At 39.6% G+C, this 15,859-nt stretch overlaps 1 protein-coding gene across 2 annotated transcripts in view; it reads left to right on the plus strand.

Annotated features, from left to right (window-relative positions):
- The window catches only part of ESYT3 (extended synaptotagmin 3), a 49,527-nt gene extending 37,410 nt beyond the window's left edge, over positions 1 to 12,117 (plus strand). Inside the window, exons 18-23 of one of the 2 annotated variants that reach the window (XM_007170333.2) lie at positions 603 to 1,087; positions 1,788 to 1,886; positions 2,412 to 2,543; positions 8,550 to 8,655; positions 9,494 to 9,543; positions 9,887 to 12,117. In XM_007170333.2, the coding sequence (XP_007170395.2) occupies positions 603 to 1,087; positions 1,788 to 1,886; positions 2,412 to 2,543; positions 8,550 to 8,655; positions 9,494 to 9,543; positions 9,887 to 9,923 (909 nt within the window). In that variant the 3' untranslated portion in view covers positions 9,924 to 12,117. The remainder of the gene's footprint in view (positions 1 to 602; positions 1,088 to 1,787; positions 1,887 to 2,411; positions 2,544 to 8,549; positions 8,656 to 9,493; positions 9,544 to 9,886) is intronic. The other variant, XM_057545742.1, reaches the window with a different exon arrangement.
- Positions 12,118 to 15,859: the final 3,742 nt, after the last annotated feature.

Genomic DNA, 15,859 nt, shown 5'->3' on the forward strand with positions numbered 1-15,859 from the left:
GGAAGAGTCTTAATGACTGATGGGAAAAGGGGAAGGAGAGACACAATGGCTGAGGTTTGAAACTCTGGTGCTACGAGCACAGGGGTGTGTCTGGATAGGAAACACATTTTAGGGAAAGCAATGGTAAATAAGGTGACAGCTAGAAATGACCATATCCAGAAGGCAGCTGGTGATCTATATGAAGGTTAAGGTGAGGGCAAGACTGGAGGTGTAGATCTGGGAGTCCTCTGCGCCGAGGGGAAGTGCATGTTGTGAGAATTGGCCAGGTCTCCAGCATCCAGTACCAGTGGATAGAGAAAAGGGGATCAGAACCAAGTCTTCATGAAGACTGGTGAGGCAGGAGGAAGGGAAAAGACAGAAGGTCTGGTCAGAGTGAGCCAGGGGCAGAGAGGTTAAGGAAGATATGGTCTAGGGGTAAAAAGATACGGTCTGGGGGTAAAAATCCATTGGATTTGGGGAGTCAGGAAGGAACTGAGTTTTGAGAAAACTGTTCCTTCCAGAAAAGAGAAGGAACCACTTCCCAGAGGTTAAGGTGAGAGCAGAGGGGGAGAGAGTGGTAGTGGTGTGCCCAGCCCATAAACCACCCTGTCATCTGCTTACAGTTCCTGCACTTGGAAGAACGAGAGCTGGGAAGCCCATACACAGGACCTGAAGCCCTAAAGAAAGGCCCTCTGCTCATTAAGAAGGCTGCCACCAACCAGGGCCCCAGAGCCCCACCACAGGGAGAGGGCCCTGCAGATTTGCCATGCCCTCCAGACCCTGCTTCTGATATCAAGCAAGCCTCCAAGAGCACCACAGCCACCACCAGTGCCACCAAGCCCACACTTCAAGAGATGGGCCCAGAGCCCAAAGGCAAGGACAGAGCCAGAGGGTTCTGGGCACCCATGGGGGAGAAGAAGAGTGTGTCCACCATCTTCCTGGCTGTCCCAGGCCCCCACTGTCCGGGGCCCGTCAAGTCACCCAGACCCATGAAATGCCCTGCCTCCCTACTCGCATGGCCACCCAAGAGGCTGGCTTCCAGCATGTCCTCGCTCAACTCCCTGGCCTCTTCCTGCTTTGACCTGACAGATGTCAGCCTCAACACTGAGTATGCACCTCTCTGCTTAATCTTTTCTTTTTTAAAATGACCTGCATGAAAAATACCTCCCTGGATGGAAAAGTAGATATGAACTTACTTTTCTGTGCAAGTTCTGGTTTTTCACAAAATGGCTTCATGAGAGGCAGCATGGTGAGATAGAAAGAACACAGGCTGGGGAGAGAGAAAGCACGCGTGCACATGCCAAAAAGTCTCATGTGGCTCTAGCTACACACCAACTATAAAATAGATGTTGGACTTCAGTTGTTAAGGTTCCTTACAGCAGAAACATACACTGAATTCTAAAGAGTTATTTATACTGGGATGGTATGGAAAGCTTAGAATGTGGAATTATATAATCAGTGGCTTACATTTATTAAATGTTGACTCCGGGCTTAGCATGTTATTTAATTTGATCTTCACAATAACCCTACAAGATAGAACTTACTATCATAAAGGTCGAATAACTCACTCAAGGTTCCACAAGAAATCACAGTATAAAAGCAGACGCTGCTCTCCAGGGTTCTTCCTACTGTGCCATGCTTTTCCTACTGTGAAGTAGGATAATTTTACATGAATGCTGGATAGAACTGACTTCCAACTAAAAGGAACCTTACTGAGAATTATTTTATTAACTTACATGCTGCTTGGGGGTGCGGGGAGAGGCCAGCACCTGTAATGGCAAGAGAAATGACAAGGCCTTTCTTTACAGAGACGAGGATCTCAGGCATCAGGGGCTGGGTGAGATCCAGCTCACGGTGCGCTATGTGTGTCTGCAGCACTGTCTCAGCGTGCTAATCAACGGCTGCAGGTAAAGGGATGCTAGGGCCAGGAAAGGTTATTTGAGAGCATCAGGTGACCAAAATCAGAGTGGGGGCACTCGGAGCAGTGGCAGGGGCAGGCAGCCCCAAGGTAGACAAGGTAGACATTTGGAAGGAATGAGGTTTGAAGGCCTGCATGCTGTGCATGCTGTAACAGATCCTCAATGGTGCTGATGGGCTCCAGAGCCAAGGGCTTTGCTCAGACACAACCACTGCAAAATTGTCTGGGGTGGTTTGGAGCCAGGACATTTTCTCAAGTGAGAATCTTCAACTTCCTTCAGATGGAATGGTACTTGGCTCTACACCCAACTTTACAAAATGCATGTTTACAAAACCATGCATCTGATGTCCTCCGAATTCTGCAGACTTTTGCTTTTTTTGGTCTAGACTGCAGGGCATTTTTATCCTCAAGGCCATCTAAAGCTGTATGGATAGTACAGCTTTCTCTAAATGAGTATTTTCAGTATTTCAAAACCAGGGGTCTTTTTTCTTTAATGTCTTTGAAACCAAATCAGAAACCTGATGCCCTGTTCCAGCAGTGGAGCTGATCCCTACGTCCGTGTCTACTTGTTGCCAGAAAGGAGGTGGGCGAGTCGTAAGAAGACCTCAGTGAAGCGGAAGACCCTGGATCCCCTGTTTGATGAGACGTAAGTGGCCCAGGTGGCCTGCCTAGAGTGCCTCAGCCGCTCGAGTATTTGCTGAGCACCTCCCGTGTACCTGGCAGCTGCCAGATGCTGGGAAGGGCTGGGGTTGAACAGGACTACACAGTCTATGCTTTCATAAAGCTTCTATACTTTAGTGAGAGAAAAGGACTGCCAGGGAAGTTTAGCAAAACAGCTACCCACTTTTCTTGTCCATAGGTACTAAAGTGCTCCTGATTATGAAATGTTCCATATTCTTTCTCTTTAAATGAAGCCTCTTTGGCAGTAAAAGGATTTGAATCTGGTCAAATATGTTTTCTTTCAATCAAAAGTAAACATACCTTGAACCTAAGGACCTAAAATTTCCTCCAAAGCTCCAAGCTCTTTGGCCTGTCTTCCCACCCACAACAAAGCACAGGTGGCGTAGAACAGATACCCTCCCTTCGCGTGTCCACCCATGTCCTTGGGGACAAACCAGTAGACAGAGTCTAATCACATTTCTTGCTTGTGATGGGTCTGTGGTGGCAAGTCTTAACCGTAATATTCTAATTCTTGATTTCAAGTTGATCACAAGGTATGGAAGTCAGAATCTCATCATTGCTTCTTTTTGCTGTGGGATCCTAAGAGAAGACATTGCTAGCCAGCCTAGGAAGATACATCTAATAATGTTGCTTTCCTCTTATCTTGGTCAATAACTACTCATTTTGAAAAGAGTTGTACTGAGTCCTTTTTGGGCCATGTCTAATGACTAATATATTCCTTCAAAAGCTACACTTTGAGTTCAGAGTGTGGGGGAGAGAGAATACCTTCATTCAGTATTTACTGGACACTCTGCATACCAGGCACCATCCTATATTCTGCAGCCACACAGGTGAAAGATGCTGCCTTCAGAGAGCTCGGACACAATTATAAAAGGATGTCAGAATTGCTATATGGGAACACAGGAGGTTGACTTTTGTGACAAACCTAATCTGTTAGTAATTCTCTCTCAAAATTGTAACAGCAAGACATGCCTGGATTATCTACGAGGCAGACTTGGCAACCTCCATCTTAAATGTAAACCTAGAAGTAAGGAGTTCAGAGGTCTCTTGTTGAGTACATGACTCATACCATATACATTATAACTAAAATCTCTAAAGTTAAAGACAAGGAGAGAATCTTAAAAACAGCAAGAGAAAAACAAGTAGTTACATTACAGGGAGCCCCCCTATAAAACTATCAGCAGAAACTTTGCAGGCCAGAATGGAGTGGCACAATATTCAAAGTGCTGAAAGGAAAACACTTCCAACCAAAAATACTCTACCAGGGAAAGTTATCATTCAGAATTGAAGGAGAGCTTTCCAGACAAGCAAAAGCTAAAGGAGTTCACCATCACTAAACCAGCTTATGAGTGATTTCTTTAAGCTTCTCTTGTTGTGGAGCACAGGCTCTAGGTGCGTGGGTTTAGTAGTTGTGGCGCATGGGCTTAGTTGCTCTGCAGCATGTGGGATCTTCCTGGACCAGGGCTCAAACCTGTGTCCCCTGCATTGGCAGGTGGATTCTTAACCACTGCGACACCAGGGAAGCCCCTAAAATGCATTCACACGTAAGTTATCAACTTAAAATAGACTGTTGTAAGTTGTCATATGTAAGCCTAATAGTAAGCACAAAGCAAAAACCTATAGTAGGTACACAAATGGTAAAGAAAAAGGAATCTAAGCATACCACTAAAGTCATCAAACCACAAAGGAAGAGAGCAAGAGAAGAAAAAAGGAACAGAGGATCTACAAAACAGCCAGTAAAAAATTAATAAAATAGCAATAAGTACATACCTATCAATAATTACTTTAAATGGAAATGGACTAAATTCTCCAATCAAAAGAGAGTGGCTAAGTGGATTAAAAAAACCCAAGACCCATCTATATGCTGCCTACAAGAGACTCACTTCAGATCTGAAGATGCACACAGACAGAAAGTGAAGGATGGAAAAAGATATTCCATGCAAATAAAAACTGAAAGAAAGCCAAGGTGTTGCTATACTTATATTAGACAAAACAGACTTTAAAACAAAGACTGTAATAAAAGACAAGGGCATTACATAATGATAAAGGGGTCAATCCAACAAGAGGATATAGTATTTGTAAATATTTATGTACCCAACCTAAGAGCACCTAAATACATAAAGCAAATATTCACAGACCTAAAGGGAGACATAGATAGCAATAAAATAATAATAGTAGGGTACTTTAATACCCTACTTTCATCAAAGGATAGATCATCCAGACAAATTCAATAAGGAAACATAAGCTGTATATGACATGTTATACCAGATGAACTTAACATATACAAAGAACAGTCCATCCAAAAGCAGCAGAATACACATTCTTCTCAAGTGCATATAGAACATTCTCCAGGATAGATCATATACTAGGCTGCCACAAGTCTTAATAAATTTAAGAAGATTGAAATTATATCAAGAAATCAAAAAATACCTTCAGACAAAGAAAATGGAAATGTAACATAAAATTTATGGGATGCAGCAAAAGCAGTTCTAAGAAGGAATTTCATAGCAATAAATGCATATATCATAAACAAGAAAAATAAGTAAGAAATAAGAAAAATCTCAAATAAACAACCTAACTTTATGCCTCAAGGAATAAGAAAAAGAAGAATAAAGTCCAAAGTCAGCAGAAGGAAGGAAATAAAGTTCAAATAGAGTGGAAATAAAGACTAAAAAGACAATAGAAAAAAAAAATCAATGAAACTTAGAGCTGGTTCTTTGAAAAGATAAACAAAATTGATAAACCTTTAGCTAGACTCACCAAGAAAAAAAGAGGATATAAAAGAGAAAAGAGGAACTGTAAAAATCGATACCACAGAAATACAAAGGATAAGAGACTACTATGAATAGTTATACGCCAACAAATTAGATAACCTAGAAGAAAAGGATAAATTCCTAGAAAGATACAACCTACCAAGACTGAATAATGAAGAAACAGAAAATCTGAACAGACTGATTACTAGTAAGAAGTTTGAATCAGTAATCAAAAATCTCCCAACAAACAGGTCCAGGACCACACAGCTTCACTAGTGAATTCTACCAAATATTCAAAGAAGAATTAACACCAGTCATCCCCAAACTCTTCCAAAATACAGAAAAGGAAACACTTGCAAAACTCATTTTACAAGACAAGCACTACCCTCAGACAAGGATGCCCACTGTTACCAGGTTTAAACATATTATTGGAAGTCCTAGCCACAGCAATCAGACAAGGAAAAAAAAAAAAAAAAGGAATCCAAAGGGAGAAGTAAAACTGTCACTGTTTAAAGATGACGTGATGCTTTATAAAGAAAATCCTGAAGATGTCACCAAAAGCCTATTAGAACTAATAAATGAATTCAGTAACATTGCAGGATACAAAGTTAATATACAGAGATCTGTTGCATTTCTATATGCTGACAACAAACTATCAGAGAAATTAAGAAAATCCATTTACAATTGCATCAAAAAGAATAAAATATCTAGGAGTAAATCTAACTAAGGAGGTAAGAGACCTGTACTCTGAAAACTATAAGACACTGATGAAACAAATCGAAGACAACACAAACAGATGGAATGATGTATCATGCTCATGAATTGGAAGAATTAATAATGTTAAACATTATTATTTCTGAGCTGTCTATTCGGTCCCATTGATCTGTCTCTTTTTATGCCAGAACCATACTGTTTTGATTATTATAACTTTGTAATATAGTTTGATGCCTGGAGGCATCAGGGAGCATGATGCCTCCAGCTTTGTTCATCTTTCTCAAGATTACTTTGGCTCTTTTGTGGTGCCACGCAAATCTTAGGATTGTTTGTTCTATTTCTGTGACAAATGCCATTGGAATTTTGATTGCACTGAATCTGTAGATTGCGTTTGTCCACAAATGTATAGCTGATTAACTTATGGCAAAGGAGCCAAGAATGTATAATGGGGGAAAGCACAGTCTCTTCAATAAGTGGTGTTAGGAAAATTGGACAGCCACATGCAACAGAATAAAATTCAACCACTATCTTACACTAGACACAAAAATTAACTCAAAATGGACTAAAGACTTGAAAGTAAGAGCTGAAACTCTGCAACTCTTAGAAGTGAACATAGGTGGGTTAAGCTCATTGACATCAGTCTTGGCAATGGTTTTTTGGATTTGACACCAAAACCAAAGGCGACTAAAGCAAAAATAAACAAGTGAGACTACATGAGACTACATTAAACTAACAGGCTTCTGCACAGCAAAGGAAACCATCAACAAAATGAAAAGACAACCTACCAAATGGGAGAACATACTTTCAGATAATATATTGGAAAAGTGGTTAATATCCAAAAATCTATAAAGAACTCATAGAACTCAACAGCAAAAAAATCAAACAATCTGATTAAAAAATGGGCAGAGGCTCTGAACAGACATTTTTCCAAAGAAGACATACAGATGGTCAGTAGGTACATGAAAAGATGCTCAACATCATTAATCATCAGGGAAATGCAAATCAAAACCATGATGAAATATCACCTCACACCTGTCAGAATGGCTATTATCAAAAAGAAATAACAAGTGTTGGTGAGGATGTGGAGAAAAGGGAACCCTTGGGCATGGCTGGTGGGAACATAACTTGGGGCAGCTGCTATGGAAAACAACATGGAGGTTCCTCAAAAAATCAAAAATAGAACTACCATACAATCCAGCAATTCCATTTCTGGGTATTTATCAAAATAAAACAACACTAATTCAAAATGATATATGTACCCCCATGTTCACTGTGGCATTATTTACAATAGCCAAGACATGGAAACAACCTAAATGTCCACTGATGGATGAATGGATTTTTTAAAATGTGGTATATATATATACCATAGAATATTATTCAGTCATGAAAAAGAATGAAATCTTGCCATTTGAAACAACATGGATAGACCTTGAGGGCATTATGCTAAGTTAAATAAGGCAGAAAAAGATAATTACTTATGATCTCACTTATATGTGGAATCTAAAAGTGCCAAAAACCAACCAAACAAAAAAACCCGAGCTTATGGATATAGAGAACATATTGGTGGTTGCCAGAGGTGGTGGTTGGGGTGTGTGTGAAATAGATGACGGGTCAAAAGGTACAAATTTCCAGTTATAAAATTAATATTCATGGGGTTATAATGTACAGCATGGTGACTATAGTTAATAATACTGTATTACATACTTGAAAGTAGCTAGGAGAGTGGATCTTGAAAGTTCTCATCACAAGAAAAAATTTTTTTTGTAACTATGTATGGTGATGGATGTTAATTAGACTGATCATTTCACAACATATCCAAATCACATCATTATGGTAAACATGAAACTAATAATGCCATGTCACTTATATCTCAATTTAAAAAATTAAAAGATATTATGGGATTATATTGAATCATGTGTGTCAAACTTTTCAAAAGTGTGAAGCACTATAGAATCTAAAGAATCTTTCACTCAATTAAAAAAATTTGAAGATTTTTTTTTTTTTAAACCAGAAAAGTAAGGAGTCCAGAGGCATCTTATGAGTCCACAACAAAGCTTGTATACTAAGATTCCTCTGCCTTACTCCACAGGCGTAAGTGGGAAAAGGCCACTGTTTTCCATGCAATTCCAGCAAACCTAATTATTCAGCATCCTAGCCCTTAGCTGGCACTGTTCAGAGAGAGAAGGGGCAGCTGAAAGAGTGACAACCAGAGTAGAGTCAGAGAAGGAAGGAAGCAAACCCCAAAGCACGACAGTTCAAGGAACTTCTCAGAGAAGCAAACAGCCTCTTGACACTTCCAGGGTTTGTGAATATAACACAGGACAGTGATTATCTATAACAATGATGCATTGAGTATCTGCTGTAACCCAGTACTGTTCTAGATGCTCTTCTCAATAGTCTGTATCTTCTGTTTTAAAGGTAGGAAAATGGATGAACACTTGAGATTTTCAGTGAAAATGATTAAAATATATAAATCTCATTTCCTAACTTTTTGCTCCTTAAAGATTTGAATTTTTTCTTCCCTTGGATGAAGTAAAGAAGAGGTCACTAGACGTCGCAGTGAAAAACAGTAGGCCACTTGGCTCACACAGAAGGAAGGAGCTAGGAAAAGTAAGTACAAAAGGGACTTTTGGTATTCTTTCCCTCCTGGTAGCTAACTGGAGTTCACTGGTGGAACACACCCTTGCAGAAATTCTGATGGGATCATCTGGCTATTACCAGAACTGACTTCAAGGAAGGTATAGCCTCACTGGGAGGCTTTTTGTTTTGTGTCTTTTTAAAAAATACTCTTGAAACTGAAGTATATAAATTAATATAATAAACCCTATTTTAACAAGCTTGAATATCCAAGTTCATCACTACACAAGTATGTGAACTTCTACTATGGTATTAAGTATTGTTTTGATAAATACAGCATTGTGTGAAGCTTGGATCTCATTATGTCAAGATTTTTGTGGTGAATGGGATTTTACTTAAAGTTAGAAGTAAAGGAAATATAATCCTCAGGAAGATGCCACGGAGAGACAAAAAAGAATGATATTTGTACACTCTGTAGTTGTTGTATTTTAATAAACACCTCTTATACTCATTTTTAAAAGCCCACTTCTGTGAAGTACGTGATGATATCCCCATTTTTACTACTAAGGAAACTATGGTGTCTTGCTTAAAATTCTGGATCAGTTCATGAGTAAAGGCAAGTTGTTCTCTCTAACACATTCATAAATAAATTTCTGAGGTACAACCGCAAACAGCAATTCACCTTTTCCCAGGACACTGAGGTCAGTGTCAGTACTGTCCTTCTGGAAAGGTTCCATATTGAAAGCCAAAGGAAAAAGAGCTCCTGCTCAAAACTCAAGGAGGCCCTTTTTATGATCAATTTCATTTATCCCAATGTGTTTCCATTTAATGCAGTTTTGGGGAAGGGAACTGATTATTTGTGTTTGTTTAGGTACTGATTGACTTATCAAAAGAAGATCTGAATAAGGGCTTCTCACAGTGGTAAGTGAGCCCTTTCATTTTATCACATTAAATCTGCTACTCAAGACATTGTCTCAGACAGTTGCCCATATTCTCTCTCCAAAGTTCTTCCCTTTTCAGTACATATCAGCGCCTTTGTTTATCAAGGAGACATTATCACCTGTACTTAAGGCTTTACTGCCTACAGGTTTCGCTTACCTAAAGGACCTCTGTAAGCTCTCGTCTTACCCTGGCCAGCCAGCCTACTGAGGTGGGTTCTGCTGGCCCCACAGAGGCCCAGGTGGGGCGGATCAGGCCGCCTGTCCTGGTGTTGCCACAGCACACTCTCAATACTAACACAAGGCCAAACTCAACTGTCTTGCAGGTATGCGCTGACTCCAGATGGCCAGCCCAGAAGTTGATGATGAACAACAACATCTTTATTTTTTAAATGTGTACATGTGTATATTTTGTAACTTAAATCAGAGCAGCCATTTAAAAAAAATACATACATACATATATATATATACACACACACACACACACACACACACACACACATTCTTGTGTGCAATGTAACTGCATGACTTGATAGTATTAGGAAGAGGTAAACACATGTAGAAGCAAGAACTACTCTTTCTTGATTGGATTTAATTGTTTAAATCCATAAACAAGCGGCATATTTGTGCCTAACAAATTATCAGAACCTCAGTGGTGAATTTTCACTGACTTAGGACTCGCGTGAATGTATGCACCAAAAGGGTCCTGTCTCAGACACAGAGGGTGAGGGAGGTCTGTTTGTGGAGCAGCTATCAGTATTCCTGGGCAGTGACTGACCAAGGGAGGAGGCTTCTTTTATGGGACTAAAAAGTGATCCACCAAAAAGTGCCAAGAGCTAGCTCTACCTAAGCCCTGCTGGCTGCCACCTCTGGTACTTCTCTGCCTGGAGGTTTGTTCATGTATCTGATTTGGAACTAAAATGTACTTTCCTGATGGCAACAATGTTAGTGATAGTACTCCAGTGTGGGATGGCCTGGGACCAAACTCTAGCATTTGGCATTATTTCCATAGGAAAATGCAAGGAGATTTTCAAACCCAGGTCTACGTCTGCACTCCCATAGAGCACTGGAGGCTGCTGCCGAGTGTCAGTGCCAGAGAACAAGGGGCTTTCTGTATCTCTCTCAGATAGGTTTGGGAACTCTGCTCCACTCTTCTAAGAGAGGGCTGGTTCACCTAAACAACATGTTAAAAGCAAAATATGTAAATTGTATATTTAAACAAGTGCCTCTTTTGCATTTCAGACTTTATAAAACCACATATTCTTGTCCTTTCTCACACTCCTAGAGCTGTTGTCGAGTCACCTCCTCTTTTCACTTATCTACTCAGGCAGTACCCCCTGCCATCAGTTTCCTCTCCCTACCACTGCCTTCACTGCCACTTTTCTGCAGAATGGTAACATCTTAAAACAAAGTTTTTGTCATGTTACTCTCACTTATAAATTATTATTTCCTGCTTTCTACAAAATTCAAGCCCACTTCTTGTGTTTCAGACCTAACATAATCAGGTCTCCAGTTTTCTGCTACCTTATTCATGTGCAGATGCTCAGTTCCAGAATAGTCCAAATATATCCTGCCTACTAATCCTACTCACCTCTTAGAGGCCCATGTCAAACCCACCTCCTCCGTTAAGCCACCCCACACTGAAAGGGCCTCTCCCCCCACCTAGGGCAGCGGTCCCCAACTTTTTTGGCCGGTTTCATGGAAGATGGAATTATCTTCATGGAAGATAATTTTTCCACAGACTGGGGCGGGGAAGGGGGTGGTTTCAGGATGATTCAAGAGCATTACATTTATTGTGCACTTTATTTCTATTATTATTACACTGTAATATATAATGAAATAATTATACAACTCACCATAATGCAGAATCAGTGGGGCCCTGAGCTTGTTTTCACTTGCCACTCACTGATAGGGATTTTTTTGTTGTTGTTGTTGCAAATGTCAGGTTAATTGTATTCATATTTCTAAACGGATGTTTTTAGACCTTGACAAAAATAGAAAGGGTTGGTTTACATTTAATGCTCCACTTTAAAAAGAAATAGCAGAAGCACAAATCAGATTGCAGTGGGGTGGAGAATGAATCATAGCTTTACAAAAATAGGAGAGACTACTCTTATCCTGGCCAAGTATTTAAAAACTCAGTCATTGGTTAGCAGCAGTCCTTAACATTTTTATACCCTCCTCATTATAATTTCCTCACATTGTAGAAGAAGCTAAGGGTCACTTTGAAGATACTTTTCCACAACAGGCAATTCACAGAAGAGAAATCTGAATGCGGGCTACACATGAAAAGATGCCTTGACTGCACTAAGTAATCAGAGAAACGTACATCTAAACAATAGTGAATTACCATTTTATACCCAACTGATAGGGTTTTGATATGAGTCTGCAGGCAATTGATTTATTATGGTCTCTGTGCAGTCAAACCTCTCTCTAATGATAATCTGTATTTGCAGCCGCTCCCCAGCGCTAGCATCACCACCTCAGCTCCACCTCAGATCATCAGGCATTAGGTTCTCATAAGAAGCACGCAACCTAGATCCCTCGCAGGCGCAGTTCACTGTAGGGTTCGCGCTCCTATGAGAATCTAATGCTGCTGCTGATCTGACAGGAGGCGGAGCTCAGGAGGTAATGCGAGCAATGAGGAGAGGCTGTGAATACAGATGAAGCTTCGCTCACTCACCTGCCGCTTACCTCCTGCTGTGCAGCCTGGTTCCTCACATGCCACGGAGAAGTATCGGTCCGTGGCCCGGGGGTTGGGGACCCCTGACCTAGAGCATCTACTATCAACACTGTACATTTTTCACTTTAGCAAATCCCTGCCATGTAACATTTAATTTTTTAAAATGTTTATTAAATATCTACTAAGGTCATACGCTAAGCAACTACCTGTACTGTGTTTGGTATTTAATGTTTCTGTTTACTCTCCAATTGACCTAGAAGCTACTTGAATTGATTTTCGCCCCCATCATCCAAGACTATGCTAAGTACATGGCCGACGTGTAATAAAATTTGTTTCTGCTGTTTTCAGTGACAAATTCTCATAATAAAATGGGACAATTGATGCCTGTCCTATCTACCTCACAGTGGCATTGTAATGTTCACTAAACAGACAAGTTCCTTGAAAATGATAAAGTGCCAGAGGAGTAGAAGGGAATGTATCATATATCACGTCCTGAATATTAGCAACCCTAAAACAACTACCGAGCACGATGGCAGACAAAGCAGACAAGTGAAAACCTATCCTTCCTCTTCCAAACACGTAGAAAACCTAGTTAAACCATGAACAACATTTATTTTAAACATGGTTGATGAAAAAGTAACACAGGTAAAGTTCTGGTGATGATCCAAAGAGAAAATCTACAGCAGGGTATAGGAGTTGAAGGGGGTGTTTTGAAGAGAACCAGAATTTTAGCACACACCAGAGAGAAGGCAAAGCTACTGTGTAAGGCACAGGAGCCTGAAAAGTTTTGTCATTAGAAAATGCCTTTGCTGCCAATGAGGACAAGGACTTGGTTGTCAGCAGTGGGTGGAAACAATCACCTACTCTCTCCTACAGGACCACGGGGTCTGAAGTTACACACAACTGACTTGGTGTGGAAACCTCCACACCTGGAAACTAATGTGAGAATTGGTTTAGAACCTGGAACCATGTGAAGCCCTGACAGAGGCAACCACAAAACTAGCCCTTAGGGTTGTCATGACCACCTAGGGCACATGTTGGACCACTGCAGCAGATAATTCCCACTAAAGGGAAGCTCACAGGCAAAAACTATAAAAACAAAACCAATTTAAAAAATATGAAGCACGTGGGAATACCAACTGAAAAATGGCCACTAGATGTATTTCAGCAAGAAGGAAAATGTAACATTAAGGCAGAAGTGGCATGTGGGCAACAACGGAGAGCAAAGAAATCTGTAAAATACGTTGGCAAACCTAAGTAAGTCTTAATTGTTTAAGAAATATAAACAAGTAATCAAGCAACCAAAAATGTTTGCAAAAACTGGGTTCAAAAAGCCAGTGGCACTGAAATGCTAGTACTGACATCTAAGAAGGACCATGAAGCTGGTTCAGAGGAATGTTAAATTCCTTATTTAAGAAATTAAAGATAGTTTTCTATTTTAAAAATTAATTATAAGTATGTGGCAGTTACTAGTTTATTACCTTTCAGCTCCAAATCAACCCATCTTTGCCCTGCTTTGATACTAGAGACCCCACAGCCTCCTCTCCTTTGCCAGGGGGCTTGAGGTTAGGCTTGCCAATTGAGGGCACTGGAGAGACACTGCAAGGCCAGAGTGGGAAGAAGGGGCCTTTCTTTCTTCTACTGAGGTGCTTTTTTCCTAGCTGTGTGAGGGCTGTCCTCGGTTACCTAAGCACCGCCACAGTTTACTCTTGACTCACGCCCTTGGGCTTTGCAAACGTAAATACAGCCTTCATGGTTCAGCACCATCCAGCACCCTCTGGCAAGTTTCTTTGCCACAAGTTGGTTGCCTGTTCCTATAGCAGCCAGACCTCTACTCAAAGGTTTAAATCTCAGCCTAGTGGGAAGGCAATTTTTAAGTTTCTAAGTTCCTTCCTTGTTCACTCTCCTTTATCCCTGGGGGATAGTATCTGCTTTCTGAAGTCGCTACTGCATACCCCTTAGAGTCTTCTTTTCTCCCCTTTTAGTAGGTAACTACCGTTACTAGTTAGCCATTCTTGTTTTAAATTTTTCCTGTTAGGCTACCTGTGCAATGTAGTTTCTATCTCCTGACTTTGACTAAGTGTATATTAAAAATTTTAAGATAACCAATAAAATAGAGTAACAATAGAAAAATCAACAGAGCTGAAATATAAAACTTCCAAATCAGTAGTGAAGAAGAAAAAAAATAAAGAGAAATTCAATACCCCCCCAAAAATAGGAAAGAAAAAAGTAGCAGAGAAAAATATGATAAATAGAAAATACAAAAGAAGATAGGCAAAGGACTTCTAAATATATTTGTAATCACAATAAACCCACTAGTAAAACCTGCAAGGGGGTCAAATTCCATGAAAATAAAAAGTACAGCTATATGCTCTTTACAAGAGGTTCACTTCAAACACACAGAAGTGTTGAAAATAAAAGGATGAAAAAGATATACTCAAGGGTCGTTTAGATCTGTTTATAGTAATGGTAGCAAACATCATATTTAATGGTGAAACATTAAATGCTTTCCTTTTGAAATCTGGAATAAGAAAGGGCTGCTTCCTATCACCACTTCTACTCAGCCCTGTATTGCGGCATATGTAGTTGGGCAAGAAAAAACAGGTATATCTGACCAAAACTGTTGTTATATACAGATGATATGATCATGAGCATAAAAATCCAAAATAATCTAAAGATATACTGCTAGAGTTAATCAGAGAGTTTCTAGCAAGGTTGCCAACTGCAAAGTTAATATTTAAAAATCAATTTTAGTTCTCTGTTCCTGAAATAGTTGGAAAATGAAATTTTAAAAAGATAATTTATAAATGTATAAAAGATCAAATACTATGAATACATCCAACAATAATCCCTACAGGAAAATTATGAAACTTTATTAGAAATGTTAAAGTGAATCTAACCAGATGGAGAGCTATGCTGTATTTGGAGTTTGAAGACCCAACATTACAGATGCTGATTTTCCCCACTGATCCTATGTTTAATGAAAAAAAAATCTCAATATGTAGTGTGTGTGCATGTGTGTGTGTAACTTGATAATCAGATTCAATACACATGGAAACACAAAGGGTGGGAAGCCTTCAACTGGATACCAAAGTTTATTTTAAAGTTAAAATAATGAAAACAGTGGGGTACTAGTGCAGGGAGAGACAACTGGACCAAAAGAATAGAAAAGAGAGTCCAGTAACAGACCCATTCACACACAGATATTCAATTCATGACAGACGTAGCACTATGAGCAGAGGGGCAATAAAATAGATTTTTCAATAAATGGTGCTGAGATCATTGGGTATCTATGACGGAAAATGTAAAATGGTCCTTTATTTACACCACATTAAAAAAATCAAACAACTCCAGGTATATTAGACTAAGTGTGAAAGGCAAAACTGTACAGCTATAATATAAGAGAATAACTTTACAACTTGTGACTAGAGAAAGATTTCATAAGACACTTAGAGCACTAACTATAAATCTCTACATCTTTAACTATACTCTCTATATTAAAATTAAGTTTGTCAGTTCATAAAAAGAAACTAGAGGAAAATGGAAAGAAGACATAGAATGGAAGAATACATCTGCAACACATATAACTGTCAAATAGCTCATATCCAGAATATAT

This window comes from Balaenoptera acutorostrata, chromosome 4 (genome assembly GCF_949987535.1).
Source record: "Balaenoptera acutorostrata chromosome 4, mBalAcu1.1, whole genome shotgun sequence".
Taxonomy (NCBI): domain Eukaryota; kingdom Metazoa; phylum Chordata; class Mammalia; order Artiodactyla; family Balaenopteridae; genus Balaenoptera; species Balaenoptera acutorostrata.